The 17,699-nt window shown below is 43.4% G+C and overlaps 1 protein-coding gene across 4 annotated transcripts in view; it reads right to left on the bottom strand.

Moving 5' to 3' along the window:
* Positions 1-17,699, bottom strand: part of SRBD1 (S1 RNA binding domain 1) — a 236,501-nt gene that overhangs the window by 87,535 nt on the left and 131,267 nt on the right. For all 4 annotated transcript variants that reach the window (XM_075925416.1, XM_075925414.1, XM_075925415.1 and 1 more), the window contains one exon: positions 10,698-10,780. In XM_075925416.1, coding sequence (XP_075781531.1) covers positions 10,698-10,780 — 83 coding nt within the window. The remainder of the gene's footprint in view (positions 1-10,697; positions 10,781-17,699) is intronic.

Here is a 17,699-nt window from a genome sequence, read left to right as displayed (position 1 = left end):
ATGAAACCAAAAAATTAAACATTGGCATGGAGGGTGTACTGTACGTGACAGGTTCTCTCTCTGAGTTCAACTGCCTCTAACAAGAGTTTTAGAAATACAGAAGCTTGACACCTAACTCCCTATACACTATTAACCAGTTAGAAATCACTATATAGTATTTTAACCTGATTTATGTTGCTTTGACACAGTATGACAGCTGCCTTTCTCATAAACATCTGAAAATTGAGAGTTGGTAAATCATACAGTTAGAAACTGATTGATTAAGGGAGAGGAGGAAAAACTCATCAATAATAAGCCGTCTTCTATTGGCAGGTGTCAACTAAATTACCCCCACCTTAATGTGCTAAAGACTTTTTCTAGACTGTTCTGATGGGCTACGTCTAGACTGGCCCCTTCTTTGGAAGAGGCATGCTAATTTCTAACTTTGGAATAGGAAAATCCGCGGGGGATTTAAATATCCACCGCGGGATTTAAATAAACATGGCCGCCGCTTTTTTTCCGGCTTGGGGAAAAACCAGAAAAGAGCGTCCAGTAGGAATAAGAGATCCTCCGGAAAAGGGCTTTATTCCGGAGGATCACGCCAGTCTGGATGCTCTTTTCTGGCTTTTCCCCAATCCGGAAAAAAAGCAGCGGCCATATTTATTTAAATCCCACGGGGGATATTTAAATCCCCCGCGGATTTCCCTATTCCAAAGTTAGAAATTAGCATGCCTCTTCCGAAGAAGGGGCCAGTCTAGACACAGCCATGGAGTTCAAATCTCAGAAGTTACCTAAAAGGCAGAAGTTGCCTCCTTGTAATAACTATAGACAGCAGCATTAAGCACTACAGGCAGTCCCCAGGTTATGTACAAGATAGGGACTGTAGATTTGTTCTTAAGTTGAATTTGTATGTAAGTCGGAACTGGTGTCCAGATTCAGCCGCTGTTGAAACTGACCAGTGGCTGACTACAGGAAGCCCGAGGCAGAGCTTCTCTGCTCTGGGCTTCCTGGAATCAGCCGCTGGTCAGTTTCAACAGCGGCTGAATCTGGATGCCTGGGACAGAGCAGCTGGGGCGCTGCACCTCGGTGCTGTGGGGACCAACCCGGCAGAACCCCAGCTGCTCTACCCCAGGCGTTCCCAAGTCAGCCCTGCTGAAACTGACCAGAGGCTGACTACAGGAAGCCCGAGGCAGAGCAGCTCTGCCTCGGGCTTCCTGTAGTCAGCCGCTGGTCAGTTTCAGCAGCGGCTGACTTGGGGACGCCTGAGGCAGAGCAGCTGGGGTGCTGCCGGGTTGGTCCAGTAGCACCCAGGAGCGGCGTTGAGGGACCAACCCAGCAGCGCCCCAGCTGCTCTACCCCAGGCGTCAGCGAGAGAAGCCTGGTCTGCTGGGAGGGGGGGGGGGGGCGCACTAGCTAGTTAGTGCGCCCCCCCCCCAGCATAGCAGGCTTTTCTCGCCGCGAAGGACGCGGGCGGTCCCGCCGCACCTACGTCCTCCGCGGCGAGAAAAGCCGCTCCACGTCTCCCTGGTCTGCTGGGGGAGGCCCCCCAGCAGACCAGGGAGACGCGGAGCAAAGCTGCGGAGTACACGGGCGACGGGACCGGCGCGTCTCGGCGATCCCGCCGCCCGAGTCTCCCTGGTCTGCTGGGGGGGGGGGGAGGGCGGCGCAGCTAGTGCGTCCCCCCCCCCCTCCAGCAGACCAGGCTTTTCTCGCCACGGAGGACACAGCGAGAAAATCCACTCCGCATCTCCCTTGTCTGCTGGGGGGGCCACCCCAGCAGACCAGGGAGACGCGGAGCAAAGCCGCGGAGGACGCGGGCAGTGGAACCACCCGCGTCCTTCGCAGCAAGAAAAGCCTGCTCTGCTGGGGGGTGGCGCACTAACTAGCTAGTGCACCCCTCCCCCCCTCAGCAGACCAGGCTTTTCTCGCCGACGCACTGCGGTCCCGCCACCCATGTCCTCTGCGGCTTTGCTCCACGTCTCCCTGGTCTGCTGGGGGGCCCCCTCCTCCGCGGTGAGAAAAGCCTAGTCTCCTGGGGGGGGGGGGGGCGCACTAGCTGCACCCCCCCCCCCAAGCAGACCAGGGAGACACGGAGCAGCTTTTCTCGCCGCAGAGGATGCGGGTGGCGGGACCGCTGCGCGTCTCAGCGGTCCCGCCACCCCCGTCCTCCGGGGCGAGAAAAGCCCCGTTCGTATGTAGGGATCCGACATAAGTTGGATCCACGTAACTTGGGGACTGCCTGTACTGATTTTTTTAAATGTATCAAACTCAACATGGAATACCTGTGAATGAATCAAGAAGGAGTTATCAAATCCTATCTACTTTTTTTTGTGTCTGTGACAACAGTGAAAACAGATTCCATTTACTGACAGTCTCATGAGCAACAAGCATAGATGTGATGGTATCATTATGCTAATGCACTCTTCTTGACATTCACACAGGTTGATTTCCTTCAGCTCTTAAAGGAACAGTATCTGATCCTGTTGATGTCAATAAGCATATATATTGTACAGCAGATACTAAGAATCAGTTAAACTCTTTATATATTCTCTTGATTTTATTATCAAAATGATTTCTTTCACACAGTCAACACCTATACACTGAATTAAGAGAGTAAATGGGCTTCCAGCTTAGTGGAAGGGAAAGGAATCCTCCACTCAGGATGCAAAGCCACTTGGCAGCTGCTACAGCTTCAAAGATAGAGTAACTCCCGCGAGTATTTTGTCCCGTGGTGGAACTGCTTATTTTCAGATTCAGCAGACTGGACCAAACCTTCCCTTGAACAGAGTCACATTCTGTGGCACATCATGGGTTAGGATCCTCTGGGAGAAAATGAGGAATGCATAGGAGAACCACATCAATTGTGTCGAATCCTGGGGTCTTCTGGTCCTGTGTGAGCACGTGTAGGATGTGTATGCATAGAATTTGCTCCACTGTGTAATACTAACATCAGGTACCATTAGCATCATGATTGTTCTGTTCAAATGCAAGATGTCTCTAGTATTACTGTACAATGACAATCAGATAAGTTGATACAGCATCTTCATTCACTTGGTACATCACCTAAAACCACCAGCAGCATCTTTCTCATCATTGCTCTGCCTCCTTGAGAACTTCCCTATAAGGAAGATCCAAAAACTTCAACTCTGGACTTAACAGAGGTAGCTTAGAGGCCAAGGCAGGACCTCTTCAAGTTTCAGCCCAGGCCCTAAAGTGAAAGCTAGTTTCAAGTTTTGCCATACTCATTCCAATATGCTACTAATGCTTTTCTGAAGTAGACCCCTCATTAATTTGCAGCTCCAAGGTAGACAGTTCAGTGGCTACTTCTCCCCAGCACCAGCCACAGAAGGCTGGCTGAAGTTTGCCAGAAGAGCTGCTGCTGCTGAGGATTAGTTTAAATGCTCTTAAGCCCCCAGATATGTAATTTCACTCAGCAACTTTTACATCTTTTGCTGACTGAAAAACACCCAATACCGTTTAAGAAGCAAACATATTTCACTCAAGTGTCTGGCTTTTAATTTTTTCCCCTTCACACATGCTAGGCAGCTGCAGCTTCATCACATGGATAGTGTCTTTTTCCAGTTAATAATGAAGAACACACAGCAAAAGATTCACGATCTGGAACTTGTAGGACCTTTGTCTGCTTTCCTCAAAGAGCTCATACCTTTCCCACCATACGCTTTAGGTAATAAAACTGCAATTAGCAAGTGGATAGATTATACAACCTAAAAGTCTTCTCAATCTCCAGCAGACAGGATTCCATGACTTGATGCTGTCATGTCTGAATAAAAATCTATCCCTTCCGTCACTAGTCTAGCACCTTTTGCTTATTAACATGACCTGGATTTTTCCCTCCAATAGACAAGAGCAGTTTAAGCATGCCACAATTTCCCTCTTCCAAAAGATTTTGAAAGATTATTTCCAATTTGTGTGTCTCAATTTTTGTTGGGGGGGATGGAGAGGCGAAGAGAGCTTAAAAAACAAGTGGTCCTACAGCACTTTATAGACTAACAAAAAATATTGATAGTATCATGAGCTTTCATGGGCACAATCATGAACCATATGAAGAAGTGGGTTGTGCCTATGAAAGCTCATAATACTATCTATTTTTGTCAGTCTCTAAGGTGCTACAGGACCACTTGTTTTTTAAGCTTTTTTTAAAATTACTGATTAACATGGCTACCCCTGATACTTATTAATGTTGGGGTACATAGAATCATAAAATACTAAAACTGGAGGGGACATCGAGAGATCATCAAGACCAGTCTCCTTCACTCATGGCAGGACAAAGCACCACTTAAATCATCCCTGACAGATGTTTACCTAACCTGCTCTTAAAAATCTCCAGTGATGGAGATTCCACAATCTCCCTAGGCAATTTATTCCAATGTTTAACCACCCTGACAACAGGAAGTTTTTCCTAATGCCCAAAATAAACCACCCTTGCTACAATTTAAGCCCATCACTTCTTGTCCTATCATCAGAGGTCAAGAAGAATGATTTTTCTCCCTCGTCCTTATAATACCCTTTTAAGTACTTGACAACGGCTATCATGTCCCCTCTCGGTCTTCTCTTTTCTAAACTAAACAAACCCAGTTCTTTCAGTCTTCCCTCACAGGTCATGTTTTCTAGAACTTTAATCATTTCTGTTGCTCTTCTCTGGACCTTCTCCAAATCTTTCTTGAAATGTGGTGGCCAGAATTGGATACAATCCTCCAACTGAGGCCTAATCAATGCAGAGTACAGTGGAAGAACAACTTTTCATGTCTTGCTCACAACACTCCTGTTAATGCCTACCAGGATCATGTTTGCTTGTTGGCAACAGCATCAACACTGTTGACTCATATTTACAGTAAAATTCCAGTTATTCGGCATCCAGTGGTCCGGCACTCCTGATAGTCCGGCACCAACTGGAACCCGGAAGTGCTCTGGCCAGCCGGACAATTGGAGCTGCTTGGCCCCCGGCTTCCACAAGTCTGGCGCTGCTGAAATTGATGAGCGGCGGACTTGGGGAAGCTGTGGGGCAGAGCACCCCAGCTGCTCTGTCCCCGGCTTCCCCAAGTCCACCGCTGGTCAGTTTCAGCAGCGGTGGACTTGGGGAAGCCAGGGCAGAGCAGCTGGGGTGCTGCCAGGTTGGTCCCGCAGCACCGCCCCTCACCTGAGCGGTGCTGCAGGACCAACCCGGCAGCACCCCAGCTGCTCTGCCCCTGGCTTCCCCAAGTCCACCACTGCTGAAACTGACCAGCGGCGGACTTGGGGAAGCCGGAGACAGAGCTTCCCCAAGTCCGCTGCTGGTCAGTTTCAGCAGAGGAGGACTTGGGGAAGTCGAGGGCAGAGCAGCTGGAGTGTTGCCCACACTGCGCAGTTCCCCGCAACCCCTTCTTCCCCAGACCCTTCATAGCCCCCCTTCCGGTACTCTGGCATATCCAATAATCCGGCACCCCCTGGGTCCCAAAGGTGACGGATTATTGGAAGTTTACTGTAGCTTGTGTTCCACTATGACCCCTAGATCCCTTTCTGCAGTACTCCTTCCTAGACAATCGCTTCCCATTGTCTGTGTATGACACAGATTGTTCTTGGGGCACCGGTGCATGTAGCAGACACACACAACTATGTCTACAACTACGGACATTTGCAAGCACTCGAAGAAGGATTTTTACACCATTAAAAATGTTTCAGTGACTGCAGATAAAAATTCAGTTTTAAATGTAACCAGTTCTGCTATTTGCTTTGAAGACAAGGACCTTGCACTAGCACTGGCAGCTGATTAGAAGCCAGTGGAGAGATGTGGACACAGGTCTAAGCCACGGACTTATGCTCAGAATGGCCTATGGAAAGAGAAGGCAGCCACATTCCATACCAGCTGGAGCCACATTCTGTACCAGCTGGAGCTGCCTTAACTCCTAGACTCCTCTTCTATGAGCGAAGAGTGTTGGTTAGTAGATCCTCAGGCCACGTCCTTACCTTCTTCCCTGACTCCTCTCAACTTCCCCTCTGTACACCACCAGGGAAAAACACACTGAGCACAAAGACTGATCTGCCCTATGGAACACTGATGGCTCAGAGTCCTTCTGTGTTCCATCTTTGCAAATTGAATCATCTTACAATAGTGGAGCTAAAATCATTCCACAGCAATTATGGATCACAGAAAGAATTTTACCTAGATAACAAAAGATATTTAAATTCACAATCAGAGTTTTTTCTTATATCCATTGATAATAGATATTCTGATGTAACCCTCTTCCCTGATCAATAAGAATGTCTACAGTTCAAATACAATGCACAGTAATATTGCCAGATTTCCTTTTAAGCACTAGGTCCTCACATAAGGCATATATAACTATTATAGCTCAGCCATCAATGCAACTAACTATCCTGATATGTTTCTGACCATGAAGCTTCACAAAAATGCTCTTAAAAAGCTGGAAAAGTATTTTTCACAATAAACTCAATTATATCTACAATAATTTTCAGGGAGCTTCAGTCAAGTGAAAATTCTGATCCTGCCTTTAAATTGCACCTCTGAAAGAAGCTATTAGAAATCTAAAATTTGGGGTGCTTCTCCTCTACGGTTTTGAACTATACTATAAAACAATAATAAAGCATTGTCCAAATTGGGATTTCAGACTCTTTAATTGTATTTTAGAACGACAATTTACAAATCTATTTTCTGCTTGGGTGGGGTCCAACTATCTGGAAATTGATACAACTAGTAGTACCCAATATCCAAACAGAACAGGATCTATCTTGGGGAAATAACCAGAGATCAACAGCAAGGACACTTGAAAGAGGTCTCAGAGAACACTCCCATATGCTCATAATAGTGGCAGATGAAAGGGTATGTTGATCTTCAACAGATCGCTCAAATTTCTTAAAGAGGTTGAACTTCTCTAGTTGGGCACTCTCTGATTCAGCAACATCCGTGGCCCGGCATAATTTTAGTTAGCTGGTTGTCCACTTATTGTGCATGTGGCCGAGTTTCCTGCAGTCCCATAAAGTTTGTTATAGACACCAGTGGCTCTCAGTGTTTTGTGCAGTTATTTAGCTCTAATTTACCCCAAATGTCTTCTAAGAGCCCAGTAAGCAGTGGAAGTGTTGTAATGATGCTAGACAATATTTACCTCCCATGGTTTGGCAAATTCTCTGGTCAGGTCCTGAGGGTGCCAGTACTAGAGGGATTCAACCTATACTGAGGTAGATACTCTTTCTACCCAGGAGGAGACCACTTTTCAGAAGAAGTGAGGTCTAATGTCTCTTACTGCAATACATAATTCATTAGCACTGTGATACCTTGTACCCAATGTTCACCACTTTTAAAGGTTATGATATAGTTTGTACAAAGTTTGCCTTGTGAAGTATCATTTGAAAGCTCAATCTGCTGAATAATATCTTGATCAGATATGTGTATCAACAGTGTGTGTAAAATTGTACATTATGCGGTATGACTGTTTCTGAAATATGTTGTAATTCTGGGTTAATGCTCACAAAGCATTTTTAAACAGAAAGCTTCTCACTGGCATGCCAGCAAGATGTTAAAAAGCTATCACCTACTTAAGCATAAACAAGAAATTTACATTTCAACTCAGACAATTCAAACCTCAGGCACAGACGGTCTGCAACCTGGTGGTATGTGTGGTGGTGGTGGTAGTGGCGGAGTGGATGGGGACAGGTAATCCTCTATAAACTGATTATTCCTTTGGGAGTAGCCTGATTGGTTAAAAGGTGCTAATATCCAGCAGCTACTTTTCACTCAGTGGGAGTTACTGAGTGCTCAACCCTTCTGAAAACTGTGCTCATATTTAAGAGCCTAACTATGGACTCATCACTCTAAATTTAAGCACCCCATTTAGAAAGTCTTGATCAGGGTTTAACTGGGAGAAAACATCAGGGTTATCCATAGGTATTTTGCCTGCTAAGGCAAAAAACTTTTTTTTAACATCTCACCACATGCGGCTGAGAAAAACAAAAAATCAAAAACAAACAGTGAAGGTAGAGCTGAAAAAAAGGCAGAGACACAATGGTGTGGCACCACACCACCTTCCATAAGGGGGGCACAGGGAAATGGCATTGTTGGCCCACCTCTGTGAATCACACTGAGGGACCAACCTGCTCTTAATTTTGAAAAAAATGCATGCAAATGTTTTAACATTCATCTGTGATTTCCCCTCCTCTAGTAACTGTTCCTCCCCCATGCCAAAGGAACCAGATCATGGATAGGTTAACTTTCTGAGTATACTAGAAAGTTCATTTTGGAGTGTGGTCATACAGAGCAGCTATTACATGTTTATTGTTACTGTGGGTGAATAAAATAATGTTCTTTGTCAAAAGACCATTGCCTTTATATATCCTGTTATTTCATATTTTATCTTAGAAATCAGTAAAAGAATCTAGTACCAAGGAGAAGCAAATATAAAATGATCCTTGCGTTCTTTTGGATAAGATTCAATGCTGCATCTGATACATTATTTATTGAGGAACTATATGCTACAATCACTCAGTGATCCAGTAGACCTTTTTCCAGCTCTAAACTGCTAAGATGTAAACAAATAACTGTTTTCCCCAAAGAAAAACAAGTCATAATAGCTTAATATTTTCCCCCTCAAGGAGTTTTTACCCAAAGGTTAACAAAACTTTGAAAAGCAGTAATAAAATGTTTTCAAAAGTGTCATGGTATGCTCGGAAATTTCAGAATTCTTTCATGCCAATGAACAAGCATCTTGTAGCTTATGAGCTGATATTTTCACATAAAATGGGCTGAAGAAGTTTATTTATCCAAAAGTATTATCTGCACCACAGTGTCATTCAAGTGCAAAGGATAGGAGGGAAAACTTGCAGTGTCCTACCTTAACTGCAGTTGCAATTTTGAAATCCCCTTTTTCTAAACTTTAAAATAAGCATTAGATTTTAAATGCATTAGATTTTAAAGTATTGCAGTGGGCTTACAGCACACCATGCATAATGGTGGTAGCAGATAATGTCTGCATATGCAGAACCTTTTCGGTGCTCGGTGTTTGATGCCAAGCCTCTCAGCTCTTAATACATTTAAAAGGCTGAAGTGCAGCAGGAGAGACCCAAAGCGAGCCAGGATAGCTGATTCCTGGCTTGCGCAGGGTCCTCCCTGCTGCACACCAATCATATCAATACATTTTACTTTTAAATGTATTTAATGGTTGGAGCACAGCGGGGGGACCCTGTGCAAGCCAGGAATCAGCTATCCCAGCTCATGTTGGGCCCCCCCGCTGCGCTTTAACCTTTTAAATGTGTTAATAGCCTGCTAGCCCAGGTGCGTCTGGGACTAGGCATGAGCCAGGAATCAAGTGATTTCTGGCTTGTGCCCGGTCCCCACTACCACTTTGCCTCCCCTGCCCTCCCACAGAGATGGTGCTGGGGGGGTGGGGGAACAGCCTTTTAAGCAGGCTCCCTCTAGCACCGGATCCCCCACCTTGCTGCCTTTGATAGAGGCTGCAAGTGTAGGGGGGAGCAACTAATCGAGGGACTAGTCAACTATCCAAAAAGCTTTTGCTTATCAGATAGTAGACTAGTCACTTATATTCCTAATCAGAGTATTAATTATTCATAAAATTATAGTATATTTCATTTATAAAAAGTAGTTTTTAACTTATTTTCCAATTATTAAGATTCAAATCTATTCACTAGCCTGTAGCCATCTGAATGCATCTACTCAATAATGAATGGTACAGTGAGCAACCTTCAATAGATGAAATGTTGACCAACAACGTTTTGCAATAAATACACGTTACAGGATACATTTCACTTATTTTTGTACAAGCAAGCATTCAACATTATCTTTTACTGAAGATTTGGCTTTGCCATAGCACTTTAAGCCATACAAATGTCCATTGACCACAATTCCACTCCATTGACACTCATGAACTTAACTTGAAATACAGCAACATGAACTCTGAACTATATAGTTAAATACAGTAGGGAGGTTTATTTCTTCTAACCTTTCAGCTTTTACTTCTGCTTCATTTCATGGATTCATAAAAGCACTCATGTTTGAGAGTGCACTTAAGCACATGCTTAACTTTCCTTACACTTGCTACATTTCTCTAGTCAAGTCTCTGGGATTTAAACAAGTGCTTAAATTATTTCCTCAGCTGGGGGCAATACTTATTTATTTGTATTTTATAATATATAGAATTTATACTATGTTTGTGTAAGACAAACAGGCATAGCCAATAAAATAAAAGCCACATTTAGAAACTATTTTCAAGCATTGCCTTCCCCCAAATAACTTAATGAAACACAAAATAACATGAAAATTGTCAAACATTTTCCAATTTGGCTTTAGTAAATAAAAAAAAATCTGAAATCAGTGTTTTTATTACAAACACCAAGGGAAGAAATAACAAAAGTAATGGCATCAACCAATGGCTTTTACTAAATGAAGGATCAATATCTTCCGCTATTTTACATTATGTGAAAGAGATTACATCCTTACAGATTAGGTTGACAGTTTGATAAACAGACTATAAATTTGGCTACAATCATTTCTAAGTCTAAATCACCACTGATTTATAGCCAAAGAATTTTAATAAATACATACAAGAAAAATATTGAGTACCATCCCACCGATCCCACACAAATCTTTTAAAGCAGGCACATAACTAGTTGACACTTAATTACAAAGCAGTATTTTTATGTTGCATTATATCATGTTGAAATTCTAGATTAAATGATCTGCATTACTTTACCTGATACATTCCAACTCCAATGTGCTTCGGCTCAATTTTCACTAGCTCAGCTAATGGATCTTGTACACGTCTAGCTATGGAAACTGAAAAACAAAATAAGAAAACAACTGTGGTTTTATGTAAAGAGCAGTACCACATAATTACTTTTGTTAATGTTTTGGGTGTTCTAGATATTTAATCTCTCCTTTTTCTTCCCTGGAAAAAAATCAGTGTGAATGCCTTAAGTGAGAGAAAATATTTTAACACAAATGAAAGCAGCACAAAGTTATAATCAAGATTCATAGTTTTCTCAGTCTTTTCCTGACTTCTAAAAATGTAAAGCAGAAATCCATACTCACTGAACTTTTATTAAAAATAATTCAAAAACTAAAATGAACACATATTGCTGCATCAGTGTTCATTTTCATAGGCCTATTAGCCAGCTGATTTTTTAATCCAGAGTCAATTAGTCTAAGATTATTTCACACACAGATGAAATGTTTATTTTTATATAACAGTGTTTTCATACTAAAAATGAGTGACACACATTTTCTGTAACCGAGTTCTGAAATTTCTTCTGAACCCAAGTGGTAGAATTTTAAATGACATTATTGATGTTTGTAGATATTTCTCATAAAGTGAAAATTTAACTCTGGTTCATTACATTAGTTTTCCACAACATAAAAATGTCACTGTACTCTGTACATCTGGAGTTGAATGATCTATAAAACACTAAATAATCACTTTGAAAATGTACTGGATAGCAATACCAGGATACGTTTACATAGCAACTGTCAACCTAAAAACCACCCAGAGTGTATTAAATAGCATGTACACAGAAAGTATCATTTCCAGAAAAGCCTGTGTCACTTAAAAGTCCAAGCACCATAGACTGTCAATGAGACAAACTTATACTGGGACTTTTTTTTTTAGTGATTATTTGGTGCTCTAAAACAGGGGTTCTCAAACTTCATAGCACTGTGACCCCCTTCTGACAACAAAAATTCCTGTATGACCCCCAGGAAAGAGGACTACAATCTGAGCCTGTCCAAGCTCATCACCCCAGATGAAGGATTCCAAGCCAGAGCCCTTGGCGGGGGGGGGGGGGGGGGACCAAAGCCTGAGTTGACCACCCCAAACAGGGGCCAAAGCTGAAGCCCAAAAGGTTCATCCCCAGGCAGGGGTCCTGTAACTTTGAGCACCTGCAGCCCAGGACTGAATTCCTTGGGCTTTGACCCAGGTCCCAGCAAGTCTAACACCAGTCCTGGCAACCCCATTAAAACAGGTTAGTGACCCACTCTGGGTTCCTGACTCAGTTTGAAAACTGCTGCTCTAGAAAATTGTACTTAGCATCTCAGTTAATTTGACTTAGTACTGATTAAATACTGATTCTTGATTGAGACTGCCAGGATGCAAATCAAGATGACAGATGACAAAACTTGTTACCACATTTACGAAAAAACTAATTGTACCCAGGAAGGAAGATCTTACACTCAACCTCTTTCCATATGTAACCTGGATACTGCTGGAGCCCAAGAGCTGTTGTAGCCACCCCTCACGTAGTGAGCTCAGGGTTGGCATCTACTTGTAAATAGTGTCCCTAGGGCTAACCAGCCAGGCATTGCTTTCTTCCAATAACTATGAATAGAAAAGTCTTTTCCCATGATTGTTAAACTATATAAGCTTCCTCTTCTCCCAGGCATGTCTGTTCAGAGAAGATAGACTGTTTGATTTATCTGTTCCTCAGCACTGTTCATTGTTGGTAAGATGTCCCTGCTTAGCTACAGAAATTGCGACATGGAATACCAATATACAGGGTGTTCCATCAGTATCAAGGTGCTGCTCTTCAGAGCCCTCAAGAGTGACAGAAAGATGCATGTAGAGCAAACCTACTCAAGGGAAGCTGGATTTGGGTGAGTTACCAGCACAAAATTCCTTCTCACAGCTAAACCCGATGGTCTTGATACTATACTATGTAGAGGCAATGAGCCAGTAAGAAACAATAAAGTACCTCCTTATACAATGTCAAAATCACTCGTCAGAGGGCCAACCATAATACACAGAGAATCTGAAGAAACGAAAGGCTGAACAGAATTACCTACTGTGACTCAGCAAGTCAGCGAGATGGAAAACAGTCACTGGATGCAGTGATCGATAAACAGGCCTATCTGTCTGCAGCTGAGGCCCCCACCAGGTCATGAAGGCTGAACTTACAATGGTGACAAGGGTCTTACTCCGCCACCAAGAGGCTGGTCTGGTAGTCAGGAATCACTGGGTCACAGGGATGCTCTAGCACAATCTCTATGCCAGAGGGGGGCACATTATAGCGCCTGGGCCACATCCGGCTCATCATCAGTTTTAATCTGGCTCTCAAGCTCCTGCTGGGGACAAAGGTCTGAGGCTTGTAATGTTCCATGTGAGTCATGGTTCTGTGCAGATCCTGGAAGCAGCGGCAAGATGCTCCCCCCTTCAAGCTCCTACATGCTATGGGGCATCCAGGGGACTTCATAGCTGACCCTGCACTAATCACTGTCCCCAGAGCTCCTATTGGCTAGGAACTGCAGGGGCAATGCCTGAAGACAAGACAATGCACATAGCCACCTGGCCATGCCTCTGCATAGAAGCCAGACAACAGGGGGGCATGCTGTTGTTTCTAGGAGCTGCTTTAGGAGATAAGCAGAGCCTGGACTCCTGAAACACCCTCCCCCCCCCATCCTCAACCCTCTGCCTCAGCCCTCTTGTCCACCAAACCTCTCAGTCCCAGCCTAGACTCCCCTCCTGTACCTCAAACTCCTCATCACCAACCCCACTCCAGAGTCTGCACCCCCATCCGAAGCCTCACCCATTACCCAACACCCCAAAGGCAATTTTGTGAGCATTCACAGCTCTCCATACAATTTTCATACCCTATGTGGCCCTTCGGCCAAAAAATGTGCTGACTCCTGCTCTACTGCGTGGTACAGGAGATACAACCACCAAAATTTTCCTCAAAGTAAGTTAGCTCCTTCATGAGCAAGTTAAATTGGCATTAGGATTAGGAATTTGAAAGTTTAAGTGAGTAAACGGTTATCCAATAACCCTGGGCTTAATAGTTAATGTTCATGGTTACATGCAAGCTCCCACTCTGTTCCTGGGGAGCCAGCTGCCTCCTTCCTCTCCCTCCCCCCCCACACACTTTGATACAGAGGCAGCAGTGTGGGGAGGCAGGTGTAAGCCAGTACGTGCAGGGAGCCATCTTAAAATCCTGCTCTCCATGTGCACCAGCTACCAGGGAGCCGATTACCACCTTGCATGTAACCATGTAACCGTTGAAATTTTCAGCAGTTAAAATACACATACATGTATTTTAACATCCCTAATTAGCATGTATGACCAGCACAGTACAATGCAGTTTAATGCACTTGGAGAATCAGTCCTGATATGTGGCTATAAATAAACTCTGTGGCATACTTGCCATAAGGGAGCAAATATTTTGTTTCCCACTGTGAACCCAATATGATTATAATAATATACACCTAGATTTTTTTTTTTGCTTTATAACAAACTAGCTTATTATTTATAATGTAATGACTTATTTCTTCTCAGATAGTATCCCAGGATCTCACTTGGGGCCAGCTGGTTATTCCACTACACACTGTACAAATACACAGAAGTTGATGCTTCTTGTTCCAAAGGAACGACAATCTGAAGACAAAATATTAAAGGAGGGGGAAAGATACAAGTAAATAGTCAGGATAAAAATCCATAGTCTCTTTTTCAAAGATGAGGAACAAGATAGTGGGGTAACAGTGGGGAGGGCAGAAAAGATGTGTGGACAGAAAGAACCTGATAGACGCAGAAAGGTGGAAGGAGGTCTTTTATAAGCCACCGTAGAAGCTGCACATTACTAATCTAGGCATACTCCAATAGCTATGGCTAAAATTATATTTGGAGCATAGATATTTCTTTTCCCCAATGGTACATTTACTGGCATACTAGAAAAACAGTGACTAATGAGTGTATTCAAATTAACGTTTGCAGAAGCACAACAAATTTTACATATCTATTTAAATGGTAATTGCAATTATTATAGGTTGACAAATCATTCTGAAAAGAACTTTACTATATAACGATGCTTGAAGCCAATCTAGCAAACTTAATGCCAATTTTTTACCTCTTATGGAAGACTCTTGGATATCAATCACAGCCACAAAATATACCAACTGAATGTGGCATCAAGTACTTCACATTCGAAGATTCACATCACTACCCTCTAATAAAAAGCAGATGTACAGTAATATTAAGCTCACTGCTTGGTCATGTAATACTTTTCGCATCCTTTATTATTTTAGTTTTAACTGACAATGGCAGCTTCCAGACTAGGTTTGCAAAGCACTATTTCAGTGACATTTGATCTGCCTGCTTCTTTATCACAGAAGTTGTGAATTCAAAGGCTCTCACATATGCCTTACTTGTCAAAAACAAAAAATTAATCAGCGCAAGTGCTTTGGATTACTACAAAAATTATATAATTGACAATTGGATTGCCTGTGCTACAAACAGATCATTAACAGGCTTCAAAGCTAGCAGAGCTTCACCCTAGCATACAAAAAACTAAAAATAAATAAAATGAAATGAAATGAAAATAGCTTTGCTGCAAAACAGAAAAGGTTTACCTTTAAAGAAAAGATTTTATAGTGCTCAATACACATAGATAAACTTGACTTATTGAAAGGCTTACAGTACAGTTAAGTAAGACTGCTCAATTGCAATACAACTTTTGACTTAAGTATTTCCTAGCTATAGAAATACTAATCACTATGGAATAAATCTGCATAAGTGTGTTTTTTAGGCTGTGTCTATATTTGCAAGTTTTGGCAATAAAAGTGCTGTTGACATGCAAAAGTCGCCAAAACTGAAAACTCACCAAACCAGTTTTTCTAGTGCTTCCTATCAACAACTCATTGCCACATCTCTAGCTTCCTCATTGACAGAAAGAGTAAAGCATTGTGAGTATGTATCCCATATAGTGCCTTGTGACACCTTCACTCACTAAGCTCTGTGAGAATGCGCTACATAGCGCTAGGCAAATTGAGAATATGGAAAACATCATGTCAGCTACCTCTTTTCTTCCCAGACATCTCTGGGCTTCTGGCTTACTTTCACCCCAACTCAAGCATCTGCAGCAAGAGAAAGTGGACCCCAGCTTTCTGGCCCTTGTTGTGAGCACTGTGTAGAAGACATCACACATTGCAGCATACCTACTTACGGACCTACTGGTGGAGGACGATGACTTGTGAGATTTTGATTCAGAGGATATGTAATTTTGTTATGGCAGACCTGATGTACTCATTGGATAGTCTCTTTTGGGTTAGAGTAACCACCTCTGAGTGGTGGGACCACATTCTCACGCAGGTTTGGGATGAAAAGCAGCAGCTACAGAACTTTCAGACACATAGAGCAACCTTCCTGCCGCCGAGTGCTGAGTGACCCCTAAACTGTGGCATAAGGACACCTGAATGAGAGCTGTTCTCTCGATAGAGAAGCATGTGGCCATTGCTTTGTGGGAGCTGGCCACTCCAGTTTGCTACTGTTCAGCTGCAAATCAGTTTGGAGTGGGAAAGTCTACCATTGGGGCAGCACTTCTACAAGCGTGTGGGGCAATAAATTGCATTTTGATGGACAGGACTGTGACATTGGGAAATGTGGCTGGCTTTGCTGAAAAGGGTTTTCCTAACTGAAACAGGGCAAAAGATGGGGCACACATCCCCATTATAGTGACATCTCACCTTGCCTCAGAGTACATCAACTCTCCATGGTGCTTCAGGTGCTTGTGGATCACTGTGGGCATTTCACAGACATAAATGTGGGGTGGTCTGGAGAGGAACATGATGCACACATCTTCAGGAACAATGGCTTGTACGAGAGGCTGCATGCTGGCACTTTCTTTCCAGACCAGAAATTTACAGTGGGAGATGTGGAAATGCCTATAGTGATCTTAAGTGACACAGCCTACTCCTTGCAGCCCTGGCTCATAAAGCCTTCCACGGGGCACTTGGCCAGCAGACGGGACCAATTCAACAACAGGTTCCCTTAAGCTGCTGCTGAATGGTTGTTCAATGTGCATTTGACAGATTAAAAGGAAGATGGAGAAGTCTCTATGGGAGGCTGGACCTTCTGGAGGATAATATCCCCACATGCTGCTGGTTATATAATCTGTGTGAAAGTAAGGGTGAAGGTTTTGCCCATGTGTGGAGCATTGAGGCACAGTACTTGTACACACAGTTCAAAGAGCCAAATACTCATGCTGTCAGAGGAGCACATAGGGTGGCCATCAATATCAGGGAGGCTCTGAGGAATCACTTTGACAATGAGGGGGGCCTGACATTTCTGTGTGTTGGGGTTGCTTACCTGCCTCTAAGTGAGGGATTCCTATGGAACCAAAGGGTTAAGGACAGAAGAGCGATTGGTGTGGGTTGTTTAACACAAAATAAAAACTCATGGAAACATGCATGACATTTCTCTTTATTGATGTCTTGTGGTAGGAGATAGTAAGGGTTCTTTGAAAACCTCACAGCTGTGCTAACAGAGAGTGAAGCATAAGGAGAGGAAACCATTACTGGATTGTGAGTGTTTGGGTGTAGAGGAAAGGATGCTGGATAAAGAATTGCACATTTGCAGCCATGAATAGTGATGGGGGGGATGTTTACTAGGAAAAGAGTTCTGCATGGGAGGCTTTTGGTTCTGGTTTCTATTTATCAGGATAGTACTCCTCAGGATGTCATTTTGGTCCTGAATGAGCTGTAGCATGCACTCAGTGGTCTCATTTATGTATTAATTTCTCTGCTCCTTCTCCCTAGCTCATCTTTCCTCTCTCAGCTCTCTTTGTTGCTCTTTATTCCTTTGACTGATTTGTTGCGTGACCCAACAAATCCTTCACCAGATCCTCACACGTCCTTTGCTTCTTTTTCCTCAACTGGCATGGTCTGTCTGCTGGTGTATTTCTCAAGGCCTACTCTGCAAAAGTAACCATTAACAATAGAG

Source organism: Pelodiscus sinensis, chromosome 3, assembly GCF_049634645.1.
Source record: "Pelodiscus sinensis isolate JC-2024 chromosome 3, ASM4963464v1, whole genome shotgun sequence".
Lineage (NCBI taxonomy): Eukaryota > Metazoa > Chordata > Testudines > Trionychidae > Pelodiscus > Pelodiscus sinensis.
Note: the sequence above shows the minus strand (reverse complement) of the source record. Positions and strands in the feature narration are given on the sequence as shown.